The sequence below is a fragment of the Schistocerca nitens genome, chromosome 10 (genome assembly GCF_023898315.1).
Source record: "Schistocerca nitens isolate TAMUIC-IGC-003100 chromosome 10, iqSchNite1.1, whole genome shotgun sequence".
Lineage (NCBI taxonomy): Eukaryota > Metazoa > Arthropoda > Insecta > Orthoptera > Acrididae > Schistocerca > Schistocerca nitens.
The window spans coordinates 225,177,449-225,197,347 of record NC_064623.1 but is presented as its reverse complement, the minus strand read 5'-3'; the positions used below and the strand labels follow the sequence as shown (position 1 = coordinate 225,197,347).

Below are 19,899 nucleotides of genomic sequence, written 5' to 3'. Positions count from 1 at the left end.
ATGGTTTTCTGTGACCGTAGCCGCTACTATTCGGCCAAGTAGCTCCTCAATTGGCATCCCGAGGCTGAGTGCATCCCGAAAAGTGGCAACAGCGCATGGCGGCCCGGATGGTCACCCATCCAAGTGCCGACCACGCCCGACAGTGCTTAACGTCGGTAATTTGATGGGAACCGGTTCATCCACTGCGGCAAGGCTGTTGCCTACTCAGGAACAACACAGGGTTTACTGTCGCAGTTTCTACAATACCTGTGAGTTTCAAACGCTGATTATGATGTCTCAGTACTTCAGCATATCCCTTCTTCACGCACTGATTCTTGTTGAAGTTCCTGTTAAATTTCAACCTACTCTTCTTGATTAATAAATTGTGGTCTCAGTCTGTCTGCTCCTGACTATGTGTTACAGGCCAATAAGTGATTCGAAATTTCTGCCTCACAGCGATGTAGTCCAGCTGGTGTCTGCCTGTGCATCAGGGCCTCTCCCAGTACACTTGCCTGTCATCTGCACTTGCAGAAATTTTATTGCAGAACCCAATTCCTCTTATTCTCGTCTCATTTCTGCCAACAAACCCGCATTACTGGGTAAGTCTGTTTCCCGTTCCTTCATATACTCGTAGTGCATCGTTCTAATCCCGCTCGATTATTAATGTGTCATGGTCCTTCAGACACGCAGTTACCCGTTCAGTGTACTCTTAGACTCTCTCCACGTCTTCTTCTCCTGCCAATGATGTCGACACGTATAGCTGAACTATCGTTGTTGGCGTCCCCAGATCAGTGTCGACTCTGATGAACTGTCACTGAATTGCTCACAGCAGCTCACTCTGTGCCTTAACTTCTTGTTCGTAACGAGTCCTGCTACAGCTATACCATTTACTACTGCAGCTGAAATATCCTGCATTCATCTGAGCAGAAATCTTTCCTTCCATTGCCCTTCACTGAACCCCGCTGTATCTACGAGGGTCGTTCAGTTAGTATTGCCCTACATTTTTTTTTAAAAAGCTATTAATAAACATAGACCAACATCCTTGTTGGTTCCTCACATTTGATGTTTGTTCTGTGCGCCGGTGAAATTTCGAACCATTGTGACCGGTGGTAGAGCCGTACTACAGCGTCAAAGTGGCGTCTACATAGACTCACGTTACAAGCAGCGTGCTGCTATTGAATTCTTGTGTATAGGAAAATAAAACCATAGTGAACATCCAAAAACATTTGTGTGCAGTATATGACGATGCTGCAGTTGATAATACAGTTGCCACGCGGTCTGAGGGGCCATGTCACGCATTACGCGGCCCCTCCCGCCGTAGGTTCGAGTCCTCCCTCGGGCGTGGGTGTGTGTGTTGTTCTTAGTTTCAGTAGTGTGTAAGTCTAGAGACCGATGACCTCAGCAGTTTGGTCGCTTAGGAATTCACACACATTTGAACATTTGAGTACAGTTGGGCGACGGGTAAAGGAAGTTTCAGGAAATGTAGAAACAGAGCTACATGACCAGCCGCGCTCGGGACGTCCTGTCACAGCCACTGCTCCAGACGTGCTGACTCGTGCGGATGCCATTATTCGCGCCGATCGGCGCACATCAACTAGACAATTGACTCTACAGTTGTCGGTCATCGAAGGACCTCTGTTATTCACGAAGAAAAGCGTATCTTTAGCAACAAATGCAGCCAAAAGTAAGTGAAAAATGATGAAATTACACATGTTAAAATAATTTATTTTGTTATGTTGTTGAACTTCTACTGCTATGAGTGTGAATCCTGAGTCCTTCCTGGTCATGCTGACAAAGTTTTATGAATTTATTTGTAATAGTGTAGACAGTGGAAATTAAAATGTCCTGTGGTGCTTCTCCTGCTCCATGTCGGCCCGTTTGACGTCCTACCCACCTTAAGTTCAAATGGTTCTGAGCACTACTGGACTTAACTTCTGAGGTCATCAGTCCCCTAGAATTTAGAACTACTTAAACCTAACTAACCTAAGGACAGCACACACATCCATGGCCGAGGCAGGATTCGAACCTGCGGTCGTAGCGGTCGCGCGGTTCCAGACTGTAGCGCATAGAACCGCTCGGCCACCCCGGCCGGCCCACCTTAAGTGCCTCTTCTTTGTATAGACTGAAAATAATTGCTGATAGTGAACATTATTGCTGGAATCATTTCTAAATATGTACCTCTACGTGTGAAGAGCGCCAACCAATAACACTCTTCTTATTTTTATAGAGCTTCCACGTAAACTTTCGGCCTCTCTGCTTTATTTTCACGGGACATCACTTGGCCATTTTACAGCATCAAACACTTTCTGTGTATTTACTCAATAGGAGCGAAGTGGTGGAGTGGTTAGCACCGTGGACGTGCATTCAGCAGGGTGACAGTTCAAACCCGCGTCCGGTCATACAGATTTAGCTTTTCCGTGATTACCTAAAATGCGTCCAGGCAAATGCAGGGATGTTTCCTTTGAAACGGCACGTCTGATTTCCTTCCCTGTCCTTGACACAATCCCTCTAGTGAACTCGATGTCAAGAGGTCGTTAAACCCAATCTTCCTTCCTTCCTTCCTTTGTGTACTCAGTCTGTTTATATTGGAATATCATTTCAGTACATTTCTCTATTCCTAATGTTAAAGAATATATTCCTAACCTGATTCCTCTGTTTTTGCCATAAGACAAAATGAATTCCTCAGTCCACTGTTTGAGGACAATCTAGATTATTGTTTTCAGATGCATTCACAGCTAGACTGAGCGTTCTATGATTTTAGCACATTAAGACATTCTTATGCTTAGGGATGGACACTTGTGATTTCTCAGGTTTTACATAATTCATTGAAATTCCTCTATTGACGTGAATATACCAAAGATTGGTGTTGTTTGATACAAAGTACAATAAATCAGTAATTATTTAAACGCTTATTTAAAGGATAATCGCGACCATTTATTGCGGGAATTTTAGATGCTGACTGTGAACTGTAGCAAGAATTACACCATCTAACTGAAAATTAAGAAAATTTTTCGAAATTTATAGTATGTTCCTATGAGATCAAATACACTGCTGGCCACCGTAAATGCAACACCAAGAAAGACAAGAGGTAGCACAACAAAATTTATTTTGTAGATAACATGTTGACCAAGTATCAAATGATTACGTTTACAGACGTCTGTGACATGTGGTTCCTGCCAGTAGCCAGAGTAGCCGCCATTGTTGGAGATCACCGCTGCCACACGTCTCGGCATTGAGTCAAAGAGACGTTGGATGTGTTCCTGGGGTACAGCAGCCCAAACAGCTTCCACACGTTGCCAAAGATCATCTGGTGTGGCAGCTGGGGATGTAATCTGGGTCACTCGTTGAGCAACCATGGACCACATGTTTTCTATCGGCGAAAGATCCGGAGAGCGAGCCGGCCAGGGAAGCAATTCAATCTGGTTATTGACGAAGAACCTTTGTACAATGCGTGCCACGTGTGGTCGCGCATTATCCTGTTGAAATATGGCTGTGGCTGAGCCCTGAAGGTAAGGAAGGACAACTGGCTCCAGCACCTCGGATATGTAGCGCCGGCTATTTAAAGTACCGGCAATGCGTACTAGAGGCGTGCGAGAGTAATATCCAATACCGCCCCATACCATAATACCCGGTGCAAGACCAGTGTGGCGGTGCATAATGCAGCTGTCCAGCATCCTCTCTCCACGGTGTCTCCACACTCGAATCAGACCATCGTGGTGCTGCAGACAGAAGCGTGCCTCGTCAGTAAAGACAACGTCATTCCATTCTGCCGTCCACATCCGTCTGTCATCACACCATTGGCGACGGAGACGTCTGTGGTTCTGCGTCAATGGTAGACGAAGCAATGGACGTCTTGCGGACAGACCACTCTGCTGTAAACGGCGTCGAATGGTACGCGCAGACACTGGATGATGCGTTACAGACGCAATGTGCTGTGCTATGGTTCGGGATGTCACTGAGCGATCCGTCACTGCCATGCGCACAATTTGCCTATCAGCACGTGCAGTGTTGCACCGAGGTGAATGCGATCGACCACGTCGGTCCGTCGTACCCTCCTGCATCCAACGGTCACATATCCGCATTACAGTTGTTTGGTTTCGTCCAACACGACTAGCGATTTCTCTGTATGATAATCCACAATCTCGGTAAGCCACTATCCTTCCTCTGTCGAACTCGGATACTTGATCAAACGATGTTCGCTGTTGTCTACGAGGCATAACTGATCGTCTTGTGAAACAACCACAAGGTAAACACACGTACCGAACGTACACTCGTCGAAATCGCCAAGCCTTAAATGGTGCTATGAGGTGGCGCCACAGGCGCGCGTGATGTGCGTCTGCGCTGAAATTCTAATCAGTTGCATATCTCATCGCTGCAAACCCATGGTGTAAATTTCACTTGATTCGGATGCTTCCTTCAGGGTGTTGCATTTACGGTGTCCAGCAGTTTACCTGAGGTCGTTGGTTCCTAGGCTTACACACTACTTAATCTACCTTAAACTAACTTACTCTAAGGACACCACACACACCCATGCCCGAGGGAGGTCTCGAACCTCGGACGGCGGGAGCAGCACAAACCGTGGCAAGGCGCAACAGAGCTCGTGGCTACCCCGCGCAGCCAAAATTTGAGGCATATGTAGTGACAAGCACCGTTCGCAATGCTGTGGCAGCACGACGCTAGTCACTGAGCGACGTCACTTTGCTCTATGACTGTGCCTGACAGACTGGGAAACTACTGGGTAGTCAAATACTGGACTGTATCACAAGGGAATCAGAGTGAGTTGTTGTCTGATTAAGCAGTCTGCATGGGAACATGAGGAACTAGCGGTTAAGAGCAGAGCAATACAGAATATATCCATGTTTTCTGAAATAACTGCAGAGAGGCCGAGCGGTTCTAGGCGCTTCTGATGCATAGTTGTTTACATCTTTGGGTGGGTTTAGCGACATCTCTGAACGGTCAAAGGGATTGTGTCTGTGATACAATATCCCCAGTCAACGTCTATCTTCAAGAGTTCTGGGAACCGGGATGATGCAAAACTTTTTTTGATGTGTGTAGTATAATTTCCTCTGGACTCCTTACTGTTGAATCCCCACTTTGAATGACTTTGTGATCGCATATCTGTGGAAAGATATTAAGGAGACAAGGTCTCCACTCCTTCTGGAGCTCTTCGAGCAAACAAACAATAAATTCTTTAAACGGTATTGTCAAAGGTTTTTCAGTTATTCACCTGTTCCACCGGTTTTAGACACGGCAAAGATACCACACGGATATGACACGTAGCAAGTTTTGCTAGATATTGATCTGCCTGTGGCTCGAGCAAGTGCAGACGGCGCTGTGTACGGGAAGAGAGCTGCTCAGCGACGCTGTGTTTCAGAAGCGTTCACCGTGTCAGCAGTCGGTGAGGATGGAGAGACGGCGGCCGCGGACCTGGCTGCCCTGCCGGCTGCGAGTAGCGGCGCTGTGGCGACTCTGGCGGAGGGCGAGGCGCGGACCAGCAGCGGCCAGGCCGGCGTGGCGGACGTGTGGGAGCCGCTGCTGCGCCGCCTCGTGCCCCCCCGTGCCCCCCAGCTGCTCGGCACGGGCCCCCAGCTGCTGGACACCGCCGACAAGTTCGCCCTGCCGGGTCTCAAGGCTGACAGCGAGCAGCAGGTGGCCGCGCAGCTGTCCGTGGAGACAAAGGCGATGCAAAGCCAGCCTCAGGACTTGCTCCGAGTGATTCGGCTGCTGTCTCGGCGGCCAGACGAGACCAGGTAAGCGTGTGACAAGCCACTCCTCTGCATTTCCCAGTTTTACGAATGTGTGCATTGCCAAACCTACAGTTTTTTCTACCAAGTTTCCCCAGATGTGTCGGTGTTATGCAATACACCAACATACATGGCCATTTTCCAACAGCTCATTATACTTTCATTGACATCTCAGTCTGCAGCTCTCGATCTAATGGCTTGCATTGCTGCCTCTGGATCGAGGGCACGCAGGGTTGATTCCAGGCGGGGTTGGGGATTTTCTCTGGCAAGGGACAGAGTGTCTGTGTTGTCCTCATCATTTCATCATCATCGTCATCATTCGTGACAGTGGCTAGATTGGAATGTGTAAAAACTGGACTGTGTAAAAATTGGGACTTGTACAGTTCTGACGACTGTGCAGTTGAGCGCCCCACAAAGCAAGCATCACCATTGACATCTACTAATAGGTTCATCAAATCTCTAAACTGAACTGTGTTTACCAACAAGTAAGTTAGCTAACGAAAATTTTTGTGAGAGCCAAATTTTTCGTAGCGTCATCAAGTTCGGGATCGGTTGGTAGGTTATGTTCTGAGATATTGAGGAATCACCAATATAGTATTGGAGGGCAGTGTGGAGGGTAAAAACCGTAGAGGGAGACCAAGAGATGAATACACTAAGCAGATTCAGAAGGATGTAGGCTGCAGTAGGTACTGGGAGATGAAGAAGCTTGCACAGGATAGAGTAGCATGGAGAGCTGCATCAAACCAGTCTCAGGACTGAAGACCAGAACAACAACAATCAAGTGCTGTGATCTTATTTGCCGTCGCCAGTTGCCTTAAATTGTGCAAGAAGGTGTTATTTGCATTGTGCCGTAAAGCATCTGAACAGAAAGTATGTCGACTGTGTAGATGGCAGTGCCTGTGGACGCTGCGACGTGCCGCTCACAACAGAAAGACACCAGACACAGTGACGCGTACAGTACGCAGTTGGTGCAAGCGAGCATGCAGTCTTTATACTGTGTGCTGCACAGCTCACTCCACGTCTGATTATTGTTGCAAGCTCTTTTTCAGTTGACAACGAGATACCTTTAAATGGTGACGTGATATGCTGAATGAAGGAAAGGCGGTGATGAGAAGCAAGTCTGTCACCTACTACCAGCACCACAAACACTTTGACACGCTGCAGCACAGCTTACAGAGGGCACAATACATTTAAAATTTCCCATTTCCGATGTTCCCGTGCTATAAATATCGACCAGTGGGAGACTCAGGTGAAGTGTATTCATACTTCAGTACTGCAGTTGACATCATGTGTAGTTCTCTTTCACTTTGGAGGTACATGTTTGCCGTATATGTACAACTTATGTACCAAAAAACGTCTGTTCTCTCCAGATGGGTGTAACTTCTAAGAAGTACACTAAACTACAAAAAGAAGGTTGTAAGTTTGTAGTTCCGAATCTGAGCATGTAAGGAAGACATCCAACAAAAAAATGTGATGTAAGCATTTGTGCATGAGAGTGTAGGTGTTTACTCCCCTCACATTCTGTGACTACCTCACAAGACAACAAACCAGTCCTCACAACAACCCAGCAGCTTTGGGCACTTCCACACAGCTATGTGGCTTTCCTTCATATTATTTCCCTTCCTATTCAGTTGGCCCTCTGGATATGTGCCATAATTTGGTACACTCCCTTTTATAACACACACAAAGAGGGGGTTCTACAGCTCGACACACTGTACCTGCTTCTTGGAGCAGCAGCCCCATTGAGTTCCACGGTGTCCCCTCCCACTAGGACCACCCACCCTCTCACATCTGTTGCAGTTACTGGTCAATCTCTAACAGTGCCGATATTGATGAGGCCTATAGATCGAACTATCATTTGTTACTTACCATATCCACAGTACAACCACTCCCTACAAAACTTTTTTTTTTGTCATCAGTCTACTGACTGGTTTCATGCGGCCCGCCACGAATTCCTGTCCTGTGCTAACCTCTTCATCTCAGAGTAGCACTTGCAACCTACGTCCTCAATTATTTGCTTGACGTATTCCAATCTCTGTCTTCCTCTACAGTTTTTGCCCTCTACAGCTCCCTCTAGTACCATGGAAGTCATTCCCTCATGTCTTAGCAGATGTCCTATTATCCTGTCCCTTCTCCTTATCAGTGTTTTCCACATATTCCTTTCCTCTCCAATTCTGTGTATAACCTCCTCATTCCTTACCTTATCAGTCCACCTAATTTTCAACATTCGTCTATAGCACCACATCTCAAATGCTTCGCTTCTCTTCTGTTCCGGTTTTCCCACAGTCCATGTTTCACTACCATACAATGCAGTACTCCAGACGTACATCCTCAGAAATTTCTTCCTCAAATTAAGGCTGGTATTTGATATTAGTAGACTTCTCTTGGCCAGAAATACCTTTTTTGCCATAGCGAGTCTGCTTTTGATGTCCTCCTTGCTCCGTCCGTCATTGGTTATTTTACTGCCTAGGTAGCAGAATTCCTTAACTTCATTGACTTCGTGACCATCAATCCTGATGTTAAGTTTCTCGCTGTTCTCATTTCTACTACTTCTCATTAACTTCGTCTTTCTCCGATTTACTCTCAAACCATACTGTGTACTCATTAGACTGTTCATTCCGTTCAGCAGATCATTTAATTCTTCTTCACTTTCACTCAGGATAGCAATGTCATCAGCGAATCATATCATTGATATCCTTTCACCTTGTATTTTAATTCCACTCCTGAACCTTTCTTTTATTTCCGTCATTGCTTCCTCGATGTACAGATTGAAGAGTAGGGGCGAAAGGCTACAGCCTTGTCTTGCACCCATCTTAATACGTGCACTTCGTTCTTGATCGTCCACTCTTATTAATCCCTCTTGGTTGTTCTACATATTGTATATGACCCGTCTCTCCCTATAGCTTACCCCTACTTTTTTCAGGATCTCTAACAGCTTGCAACATTTTATATCGTCGAACGCTTTTTCCAGGTCGACAAATCCTATGAAAGTGTCTTGATTTTTCTTTAGCCTTGCTTCCATTATTAGCCGTAACGTCAGAATTGCCTCTCTCGTCCCTTTACTTTTCCTAAAGCCAAACTGATCGTCACCTAGCGCATTCTCAATTTTCTTTTCCATTCTTCTGTTATTATTCTTGTAAGCAGCTTCGATGCATGTGCTGTTAAGCTGATTGTGCGATAATTCTCGCACTCAGTATCTCATGATTTCATTCAACTACATTCCATTATCCTCGTTTTGCCTTTGTTGATATTCAAATTACATCCTCTTTTCAAGACACTGTTCATTCCTTCCGATTGTTCTTCCAAATACTTTGCTGTCTCTGACAGAATTACAATGTCATCAGCAAACCTCAGAGTTTTTATTTCTACTCCAAATTTTTCTTTTGTTTCCTTTACTGCTTGCTCAATATACAGGTTTAATAACATCAAGGATGGGCTACAACCCTGTCTCACTCACTCCCTTTCCCACCAGTGCTTCCTTTTCCTGCCGTTTGACTCGTACAACTGCTATCTGATTTCTGTACAAATTGTAAATAACCTATCTCTCCTTGTATATTTTGCCTGCCATCTTTAGAATTTTAAAGAGAGCATTCCAGTCAACATTAACCAAGGCTTTCTCTGAGTCTACAAATGCTATAAATGTAGGTTTGCCTTTCCTTAACCTATCTTCTTTCAGGACGTGTAGGGTCAGTATTGCCTCATGCATTCCTACATTTCTCCTGAGTCCAAATTCATCTTACCTTGAGGTCAGCCTCTACCAGTCTTTCCATTCGTCAGCAACGGATTTGAGTTCGTATTTTGCAACTTTGAATTATTAAACTGATAGTTCGCTAATTTTCACATCTGTCAGCAGCTGCTTTCTTTGGAATTGGGACTATTATATTCTCCCTGAAGTCTGAGAGTATTTCGTCTGTCTCATATATCTTCCTCACCAGATGGAAAAGTTTCGTCATGGGTGGCTCTCCCAAGACTATCAGTAGCTCTAACTGAATGTTGGAAGCTCCCAGGCCTTGTTTCGACTTAGGTCTTTCAATGCTTTATCAAACTCTTCATGCAGTATCATCTCACCCTTCTCATCTTCATCTACGTTCTCTTTCATTTCCATAATATTGCCCTCAAGTACATCTCCCTTGTATAGATCCTCTATATACTCCTTCCACCTTTCTGATTTCCCTTTTTTGCTTAGGACTGGTTTTCCATTTCAGTTCTTAATCTTCATGCAGGTGGTTCTCCTTTCTCTAGAGGTCTTTTTAATGTTGCTGTAGGCACCATTTATCTCTAGTGATATATGCCTCTACATTCTTACATTTGTCCTCTAGCCATTCCCACATAGCCATTTTGCACTTCCTGTCGATCTTATTTTTTAGACATTTGTATTTACTTTCGCCTGCTTCGTTTACTGCATTTTTATATTTTCTCCTTTCATCGATCAAATTCAATATCTCTTGTGTTACCCAAGAATTTCTGCTAGCCCTTGTCTTTTTACATCCTTGATCTTCTGCTGCCTTCATTATTTCATCACTCAAAGCTACCCATTCTTCTTCTACTCTATTCCTTTCACCTGTTTTTGTCAAACGTTCCCTAATACTTCCTCTGAAACTCTGTACAATCTCTGGTTCTTTCAATTTATCCAGGTCTCATCTGCGTAAAATCCTGTCTTTTTAACCAGATTTAATCTTGAGATCATGACCAGTAAATTGTGGTCAGAGTCCACACTGCCCTGGAAATGTCTTACAATTTGAAAGCCGGCTCCTAAATCTCTGTCTTACCATTTACATAATGAATCTGAAACCTTCCGGTGTCTTCAGGTCTCTTCCATGTATACAACTTTCTTACATGACTCTTAAACCAAGTGTTAGCTATACTCTGTGCAAAACTCTACCACTCGACTTCCTCTATCATTCCTTACCCCCAGTACCTTTCACCTACTACTTTTGCTTCTCTTCTTTTTCCTGCTATCGAATTCTGGTCCCCTATCATATTAAATTTTCGGCTCCCTTAACTACCTAAATAATTTCTTTTATCTAATCGTATGTTTCCTCAATCTCCTCCTCCTCTGCGGAGCTAGTTGGCATATAAACTTGTACTATTGTGGTGAGTGTGGGCTTCGTATCTATCATGGCTACAATAATGAATTCACCGTGCTGTTCTTAGTAGCTTATCTGCTTCTGTTTCTTTTTTTATTTTTTTATTTTTTATTTTTTTATTTATCAAACCTGCATCTGCATTACCCCCATTTGATTTTGTATTTGTAACCCTGTACTCACCTGACCAGAAGTCCTGTTTCCCCTGCCACAGAACTTCATTAATTCCCATTATATCTAACTTAAAAACTGATCTATTTCCCTTTTTAAAACTTCTAAGCTACCTGCCCAATTAAGGGATCCGACATTCCACGCTCTGATAGATAGAAAAAAAATGGTTCAAATGGCTCTGAGCACTATGCGACTTAACTTCTGAGGTCATTAGTCGCCTAGAACTTAGAACTAATTAAACCTAACTAACCTAAGGACATCACACACATCCATGCCCGAGGCAGGATTCGAACCTGCGACCGTAGCGGTCGCTCGGATCCAGACTGTAGCGCCCAGAACCGCACGGCCATCTGATAGATAGAACGCCAGTTTTATTTCCCCTAATAACGACGTCCTCCTGGGTATCCCCCCCCCCCACCCCCAGAGATCAGAGTGGGGGTTTATTTTACCTCCGTATTATTTTACCCAAGAGGATATCATCATTTAACCACACAGTAGAGCTGCATGCCCTCGGGAAAAATTACGGCTGTACTTTCTCGCTTTCAGCCATTTGCAGTACCAGCACAGCAAGACCGTTTTGAATAGTGTTACAAGGCCAGGTCAATCATTAGCACAGCAAGGCCATATTGGTGGATGTTTCAAGGGTAGATCAGTCAGTCATCCAGACTATTGTGGCTTCAACCTCTCGGTTGTGGATGCACCTATGGTATGGCTATCTGTATCGCTGAGGCACACAAGGATCCCTAACTTAAATAGAGTCCATTCAATAAATCCTAATCGTCATCTACTTTATTGCCGCAGACTTCACAAATTATTGCATGGTCATCTTATCGTAAGAACTATTTCTCATATAGGTTTTGTTCCCACCTCAGGATCTACGTGATAGTCTTCATGTTGAATCAATCGTAAATTCATAGGCCAGTAATGTCCCGCACCTCCAATACGAAAGTCATCATTTGATATGTGAACATCTCTAATGGTTAGTGTCATTAAGTATTGCTTCTATAGTATATGGAATGAATCGCAGAACTTGTAAATGTTTGTTTTCTTTTGCCGTGAGTACGTCTCCTTCATCATTAGCTCATTCATGAAATATATGTCTAGTTATACTATCACCCATACTCGTCTGACAACTGTTTCTGCTTGTCAACATATTACATACAAACTTCTGTCAAGTGGCTTACTTAGCATAGCTCCCTTGCTAAAAAAATTACTACTGTGTTTTTGGACTACACTGAGAGAATAATTGGCAGTGTGATACATCGTAATGTCTTACCCCAATCATAACAGTGGCCTACTGACAACATGGTCTACTGACAACCCTGCAGTAGTCACGACATTGAGCACACAATGTGCGTAAACTTATTTATATACTCCCTTACAATAGCCACATTCAGACAACAATGGTGAAAGTGGAACTGCTACAGCAATTCACGTCTGTAGACAACCCATAGAGGCGACAACACAATGAAAAGGAAATCGCCTATTTTCGACGTCAACGTGCAACAAATGGTTCAAATGGCTCTGAGCACTATGGGACTTAACAACATCTGAGGTCATCAGTCCCCCAGAACATAGAACTACTTAAACCTACCTAACCTAAGGACATCACACACATCCCCGCCCGAGGCAGGATTCGAACCAGCGACAGCAGTTGACCGGCGTTGCCTGGTGAAAAGTTGTTGTGATGCCTCGTGTAAGGAGGAGAAATGTATACCATCACGTTTCCGACTTTGATAATGGTCTATCGTGATTGCCGTTTATCGTATCGCGACATTGCTGCTCACGTTGGTCGAGATCCAACGACTGTTAGCAGAATATGCAATCGGTGGGTTCAGGAGGGTAATACGGAACGCCGTGCTGGATCCCAACGGCCTAGTATCACTAGCAGTTGACATGACAGGCATCTTATCCACATGGCTGTAGCGGATCGTGCAGCCCCGTCTCGATCCCTGGGTCAACAGATAGGGACGTTTGCAGCAGCATGGGCTATCAGCTCGGAGACCATGGCTGCGGTTACCCTTGACGCTGCATCACAGACAGGAGCGCCTGAGATGGTGTACTCGACGACGAACCTGGGTGCACGAATGACAAAACATCATTTTTTCGGATGAATCCAGGTTCTGTTTACAGCATCATGATGATCGCATCTGTATTTGGCGACATCGCGGTAAACACACATTGGAAGCGTGCATTCGTCCTCGCCGTACTGGTGTATCACCGTGATGGTATGGGGTGCCATTGGTTACACATCTGAGTCACCTCTTGTTCGCATTGACGGCACTTTGAACAGTGGACGTTACATTTCAGATGTGTTACGACCCGTGGCTCTACCCTTCATTAGATCCCTGCGAAACCCCACATTTCAGCAGGACAATGTACGACCGCATGTTGCAGGTCCTGTACGGGCCTTTCTGGATATAGAAAATGTTCGACAGCTGCCCTGGCCAGCACATTCTCCAGATCTCTCACCAATTGAAAACGTCTGGTCAATGGTGGCCGAGCAACTGGCTCGTTACAATACACCAGTCACTACTCTTGATGAACTGTGGTATCGTGTTGAAGCTGCATGGGCAGCTGTACCTGTACACGCCATCCAAGCTCTGTTTGACTCAATGCACAGGCGTATCAAGGCCGTTATTACGGCCAGAGGTGGTTGTTCTGGGTACTGATTTCTCAGGATCTGTGCACCCAAATTGCGTGAAAATGGAATCACATGTCAGTTCTAGTATAATATATTTGTCCAATGAATACCTGTTTATCATCTGCATTTCTTCTTGCAAGGGAACCTCCCCATCGCACCCCCCCTCAGATTTAGTTATAAGTTGGCACACTGGATAGACCTTGAAAAACTGAACACAGATCAATCGAGAAAACAGGAAGAAGTTGTGTGGAACTATGAAAAAAATTAGTAAAATATACAAACTGAGTAATCCATGCGAAGATAGGCAACATCAAGGACAATGGGAGTCTAGGTGTGTGGAACCGTGAAAGAAATTAATAAAATATACAAACTGAGTAGTCCATATGCAAGATAGGCATCATCAAGGAGAACGCGAACTCAGCAGCGCCGTGGTCCCGTGGTTAGCGAGAGCAGTTACGGAACGAGAGGTCCTAGGTTCAAGTCTTCCTTCGAGTGAAAAGTTTAATTTTTTATTTTCAGTTTATGTGACAAACTCTTATGTTCTCATCACTATTTTGGGAGTGATTATCACATCTACAAGAAAACCTAAATCGGGCGAGGTAGAAGAATCTTTTTACCCATTCGCTAAGTGTACAAGTTATGTGGGTCGACAACATATTCCTGTCATGTGACGCACATGCCGTCACGAGTGTCGTATAGAATATATGAGATGTGTTTTCCCGTGGATGAATCGGTTGACCTATGACCTTGCGATCAAATGTTTTCGTTTCCCATTGGAGAGGCACGTCCTTTCGTCTACTAATCGCACGTTTTGCGGTGCAGTCGCAAAACACAGTACTAAACTTATTGCAGTGAACAGAAACGTCAATGAACGAACGGACAGATCATAACTTTGCGAAAATAAAGAAAGTAAAATTTTCAGTCGAGGGAAGACTTGAACCAAGGACCTCTCGTTCTGCAGCTACTCACGCAAACCACGGGACCACGGCGCTGCTGAGTTCGCGTTCTCCTTGATGTTGCCTATCTTGCATATGGACTACTCAGTTTGTATATTTTATTAATTTCTTTCACAGTTCCACACAACTTCTTCCTGTTGTCTCGACTGATCTGTGTTCAGTTTTTCAAGGCCTATCCACTGTGCGAACTTATAACTAAATCTGAGGGGGGTGCGATGGGGAGGTTCCCTTGTTGGTGTATTTCCAAAAAGGAAAGATTTCTCTATTTTCAGTGGTGCTCTTTAGTGGTAATTGAAAAATAAATTTTGATAAGAGGAAATTAACTGGAGTGCTGTTAATTAAAAGAAACAGCAAAGTAAAAAGAATGATATGACAGCAAATGATATCTCCAGCAGTCTTACAGTTCTCCTATGTGAGACATAGAAAAGTTGGCAGGTCAGGTTCATATGCTGGCGATACTGAGACGCCCTGCTAAACCTGCAGGGCAGGACAGGTAGTTTTAAGTTGTGGAAAGGGGCCAAAATAAGTGGCTGTCAGTTACACTCGAACATACAACCTTTTATTTGATCAAACATTACAAGAGCCAAGAAAAACTTTTTTAAAAGCTCAGCTGTTCGTTTTGGAACTTAATTAGCGGCTGAATGCGCCATACAATCTCATGCCTTAAGGGCAAGACCATTGTAATGTAAAAACGGCTGAAAGCCAATAACTTAAAGCTCAACCAAAATCAGAAATTTAAAAGGAAAAGCCTTATCTTAAAACAGTTCCTTAATGAGGCTGGAGGCCCAAAGAATCTGACACTTTAAGACAAACAACTTAAATTCAAAATCGGCTGATGGCCCAACACTTAAGACTCAATAACATTAATTTTAAAAATGCCAAAGGCTTTACGTGAAACAGTTCTTAAATTAGGCTGAAAGCCCAAACCATCTGACGCTTTAAGGGCAAAACAACCTTAATCTAAAAATCGGCTAGAAGCCATACAAGTACAAACAACAAGAACAAACAAGATAAGGCAGTACACCCAAGGGAGCTCAGACGTTCCGAGGGTCGGCCTGGAATTCAAACACTGACGCTCGCTTAGGTGAGACAGGCAGTCGGCCCAACCATTCTCGATCCGACGACAACCCAACCGACAGACAGTCGACGGACCCACCGACAAGATAACCTCCACTTCACCCACCAGCACACAACAGGGAGTTCAATGGAACAACGTAGAAAGTATTGGCGCCCACAACCAGTTACACATTGAGCTGTCAAACTACACACCGTGCTGGACAGCGACAACACGATGTGGAAAATACACTGCCTGAATTTACGTCAACGGCCAGGGCAGGTAACCGGAACGTTAACGGCCACAAGGCAGAAGATTCCGCTGGTGCACTTCAATTCAAATAACCAAGTACAGTTAAACTCCATCTACATCTACATCTACATCTACATCTACATCCATACTCCGCAAGCCACCCAACGGTGTGTGGCGGAGGGCACTTTACGTGCCACTGTCATTACCTCCCTTTCCTGTTCCAGTCGCGTATGGTTCGCGGGAAGAACGACTGTCTGAAAGCCTCCGTGCGCGCTCTGATCTCTCTAATTTTACATTCGTGATCTCCTCTGGAGGTATAAGTAGGGGGAAGCAATATACTCGATACCTCATCCAGAAACGCACGCTCTCGAAACCTGGCGAGCAAGCTACACCGCGATGCAGAGCGCCTCTCTTGCAGAGTCTGCCACTTGAGTTCATTAAACATCTCCGTAACGCTATCACGGTTACCAAATAACCCTGTGACGAAACGCGCCGCTCTTCTTTGGATCTTCTCTATCTCCTCCGTCAACCCGATCTGGTATGGATCCCACACTGATGAGCAATACTCAAGTATAGGTCGAACGAGTGTTTTGTAAGCCACCTCCTTTGTTGATGGACTACATTTTCTAAGCACTCTCCCAATGAATCTCAACCTGGTACCCGCCTTACCAACAATTAATTTTATATGATCATTCCACTTCAAATCGTTCCGCACCCATACTCCCAGATATTTTACAGAAGTAACTGCTACCAGTGTTTGTTCCGCTATCATATAATCATACAATAAAGGATCCTTCTTTCTATGTATTCGCAAAACATTACATTTGTCTATGTTAAGGGTCAGTTGCCACTCCCTGCACCAAGTGCCTATCCGCTGCATTTCGCTACAATTTTCTAATGCTGCAACTTCTCTGTATACTACAGCATCATCCGCGAAAAGCCGCATGGAACTTCCGACACTATCTACTAGGTCATTTATATATATTGTGAAAAGCAATGGTCCCATAACACTCCCCTGTGGCACGCCAGAGGTTACTTTAACGTCTGTAGACGTCTCTCCATTGATAACAACATGCTGTGTTCTGTTTGCTAAAAACTCTTCAATCGAGCCACACAGCTGGTCTGATATTCCGTAGGCTCTTACTTTGTTTATCAGGCGACAGTGCGGAACTGTGTCGAACGCCTTCCGGAAGTCAAGAAAAATAGCATCTACCTGGGAACCTGTATCTAATATTTTCTGGGTCTCATGAACAAATAACGCGAGTTGGGTCTCACATGATCGCTGTTTCCGGAATCCATGTTGATTCCTACATAGTAGATTCTGGGTTTCCAAAAACGACATGATGCGCGAGCAAAAAACATGTTCTAAAATTCTACAACAGATCGACGTCAGAGATATAGGTCTATAGTTTTGCGCATCTGCTCGACGACCCTTCTTGAAGACTGGGACTACCTGTGCTCTTTTCCAATCATTTGGAACCCTCCGTTCCTCTAGAGACTTGCGGTACACGGCTGTTAGAAGGGGGGCAAGTTCTTTCGCGTACTCTGTGTAGAATCGAATTGGTATCCCGTCAGGTCCAGTGGACTTTCCTGTGTTGAGTGATTCCAGTTGCTTTTCTATTCCTTGGACACTTATTTCGATGTCAGCCATTTTTTCGTTTGTGCGAGGATTTAGAGAAGGAACTGCAGTGCGGTCTTCCTCTGTGAAACAGCTTTGGAAAAAGGTGTTTAGTATTTCAGCTTTACGCGTGTCATCCTCTGTTTCAATGCCATCATCATCCCGGAGTGTCTGGATATGCTGTTTCGAGCCACTTACTGATTTAACGTAAGACCAGAACTTCCTAGGATTTTCTGTCAAGTCGGTACATAGAATTTTACTTTCGAATTCACTGAACGCTTCTCGCATAGCCCTCCTTACGCTAACTTTGACATCGCTTAGCTTCTGTTTGTCTGAGAGGTTTTGGCTGCGTTTAAACTTGGAGTGAAGCTCTCTTTGCTTTCGCAGTAGTTTCCTAACTTTGTTGTTGTACCACGGTGGGTTTTTCCCGTCCCTCACAGTTTTACTCGGCACGTACCTGTCTAAAACGCATTTTACGATTGCCTTGAACTTTTTCCATAAACACTCAACATTGTCAGTGTCGGAACAGAAATGTTCGTTTTGATCTGTTAGGTAGTCTCAAATCTGCCTTCTATTACTCTTGCTAAACAGATAAACCTTCCTCCCTTTTTTATATTCCTATTAACTTCCATATTCAGGGATGCTGCAACGGCCTTATGATCACTGATTCCCTGTTCTGCACTTACAGAGTCGAAAAGTTCGGGTCTGTTTGTTATCAGTAGGTCCAAGCGTTTCTAAAATTTGCCAACTTGAAAACACACGTTGTTGCTCGCCGGACTATCCCAACAACCGACAACTAACTCCAAACGACACAAAGTGAACAGTCGTGACTTGCTGGTAGATTAAGTCAAAACTCAACTGTTATGTCGAGGACCGGTGAGCCACGAACCTCGTAGCAATGGGAAGAGCACCACCACATTCCGACACCACACAGAGGCCGCCAGTGGGCCCGGCTAAACCTCGCGCCGCGGAGATTTCCTCGCTGCTCCACGCCAAACGACCAACTGCCCGCACACAGCCCAGACGGAAACTATTAGCGCCAGGCCAAAGATAATCCAAGGTGCGAATATCGATACACACCGCTGCTGCCACCCGCAGAAGGAGAGGATAACGGCATAATCGCGATAACCGCGGGAGAGTAAATACAGAATAGCAACCGAGGTCTAATGCAATGCGTAGCATGAGCCAGCCACGGCTCAGATACTTTTACATAGATAGGTACTTTACACACCTTGAAAATATCTTTCAAGTACAATTGCCTACCACAAAATCATTCGAGAGAGCGATCATTAAGAGCGATCGTCAAGAGCGGAGACACCGGAAGAGAGCGAGCCTCAGGAGAGAGAGAGATATCGAGATAGACCGGTCCAGACTCCGCTCATGTTTATATACAAGTAGACAACTGATGGCAACTCTACTGTCATTTTTCCCGTCTCTTGCTGCTCTGGAAGCCTCTTGAAGAGGAAAATGTTAGAGAGACTTCGCTGCGCTCCTTTCCAGCGCGGCTGATCGAATGAAATTTGATTGTTGACCCCGCTTGCGCTGTATCTATAGCATTATTATCAATTAAAAAATATAATTGCTCTCTTTCGCTAGTTTTAACATCTGTATGCTCTCTCACATTTAAAAATTAATTACAATTTTACATTATAAGACAACTTAAAGACAATATGCGGTATTGATACAAAAATACGACGTTTGTGACGTAGGTTTACATAAATTATTTCAGTTTTGGGACTTAAATTTATTTACACTTAAAAAGAAATATTTCACCGTCCTGGTTAAACCACAACGTGCGTGGCATAATGGCGCCATCCAAAACCGTGGTGCATTGCGTGCCATGGATGACAGTGGTGAATGATGGCTGCAGAGATGTGCATGGGCTGACAGATATGCAGCCATTGAGCAGTTGACTACCCAGATGAACTAAGGGGATGTCAACAGTGCTTATTCAACGACCATTCAGCAAATGTTGGTGCATATGGTCTTGCTGTTCATCAGTGACAAAGGATGGAATCCGCATGGCAGCACCAGGAGTAGGTGTACATTCAATGGCGGCAGGTGGCCATTTCAGATGAATCACGTTTTACGGTCGATCAGCGTGAAATTTCCGAAAGCAAACACCCTGCAACAAACATCGGAAAGGTCTAGGCTGCCGGCCGGTGTGGCCGAGCGGTTCTAGGCGCTACAGTCTGGAACCGCAAGACCGATACGGTCGCAGTTTCGAATCCTGCCTCGGGCATGGATGTGTGTGATGTCCTTAGGTTAGTTAGGTTTAACTAGTTCTAAATTCTAGGGAACTGATGACCTCAGATGTTAAGTCCCATAGTGGTCAGAGCCATTTGAACCATTTTCGGTCTAGGCTGGAGAAAGGAGTATTCTGCTCTGGAGAATGTT

General features: G+C 44.7%; 1 protein-coding gene across 1 annotated transcript in view; it reads left to right on the top strand.

Moving 5' to 3' along the window:
- The window catches only part of LOC126210481 (putative ankyrin-containing lipoprotein Lxx09580), a 71,724-nt gene that overhangs the window by 31,010 nt on the left and 20,815 nt on the right, over positions 1-19,899 (top strand). The window contains exon 4 of the mRNA XM_049939714.1: positions 5,354-5,729. Coding sequence (XP_049795671.1) covers positions 5,354-5,729 — 376 coding nt within the window. The remainder of the gene's footprint in view (positions 1-5,353; positions 5,730-19,899) is intronic.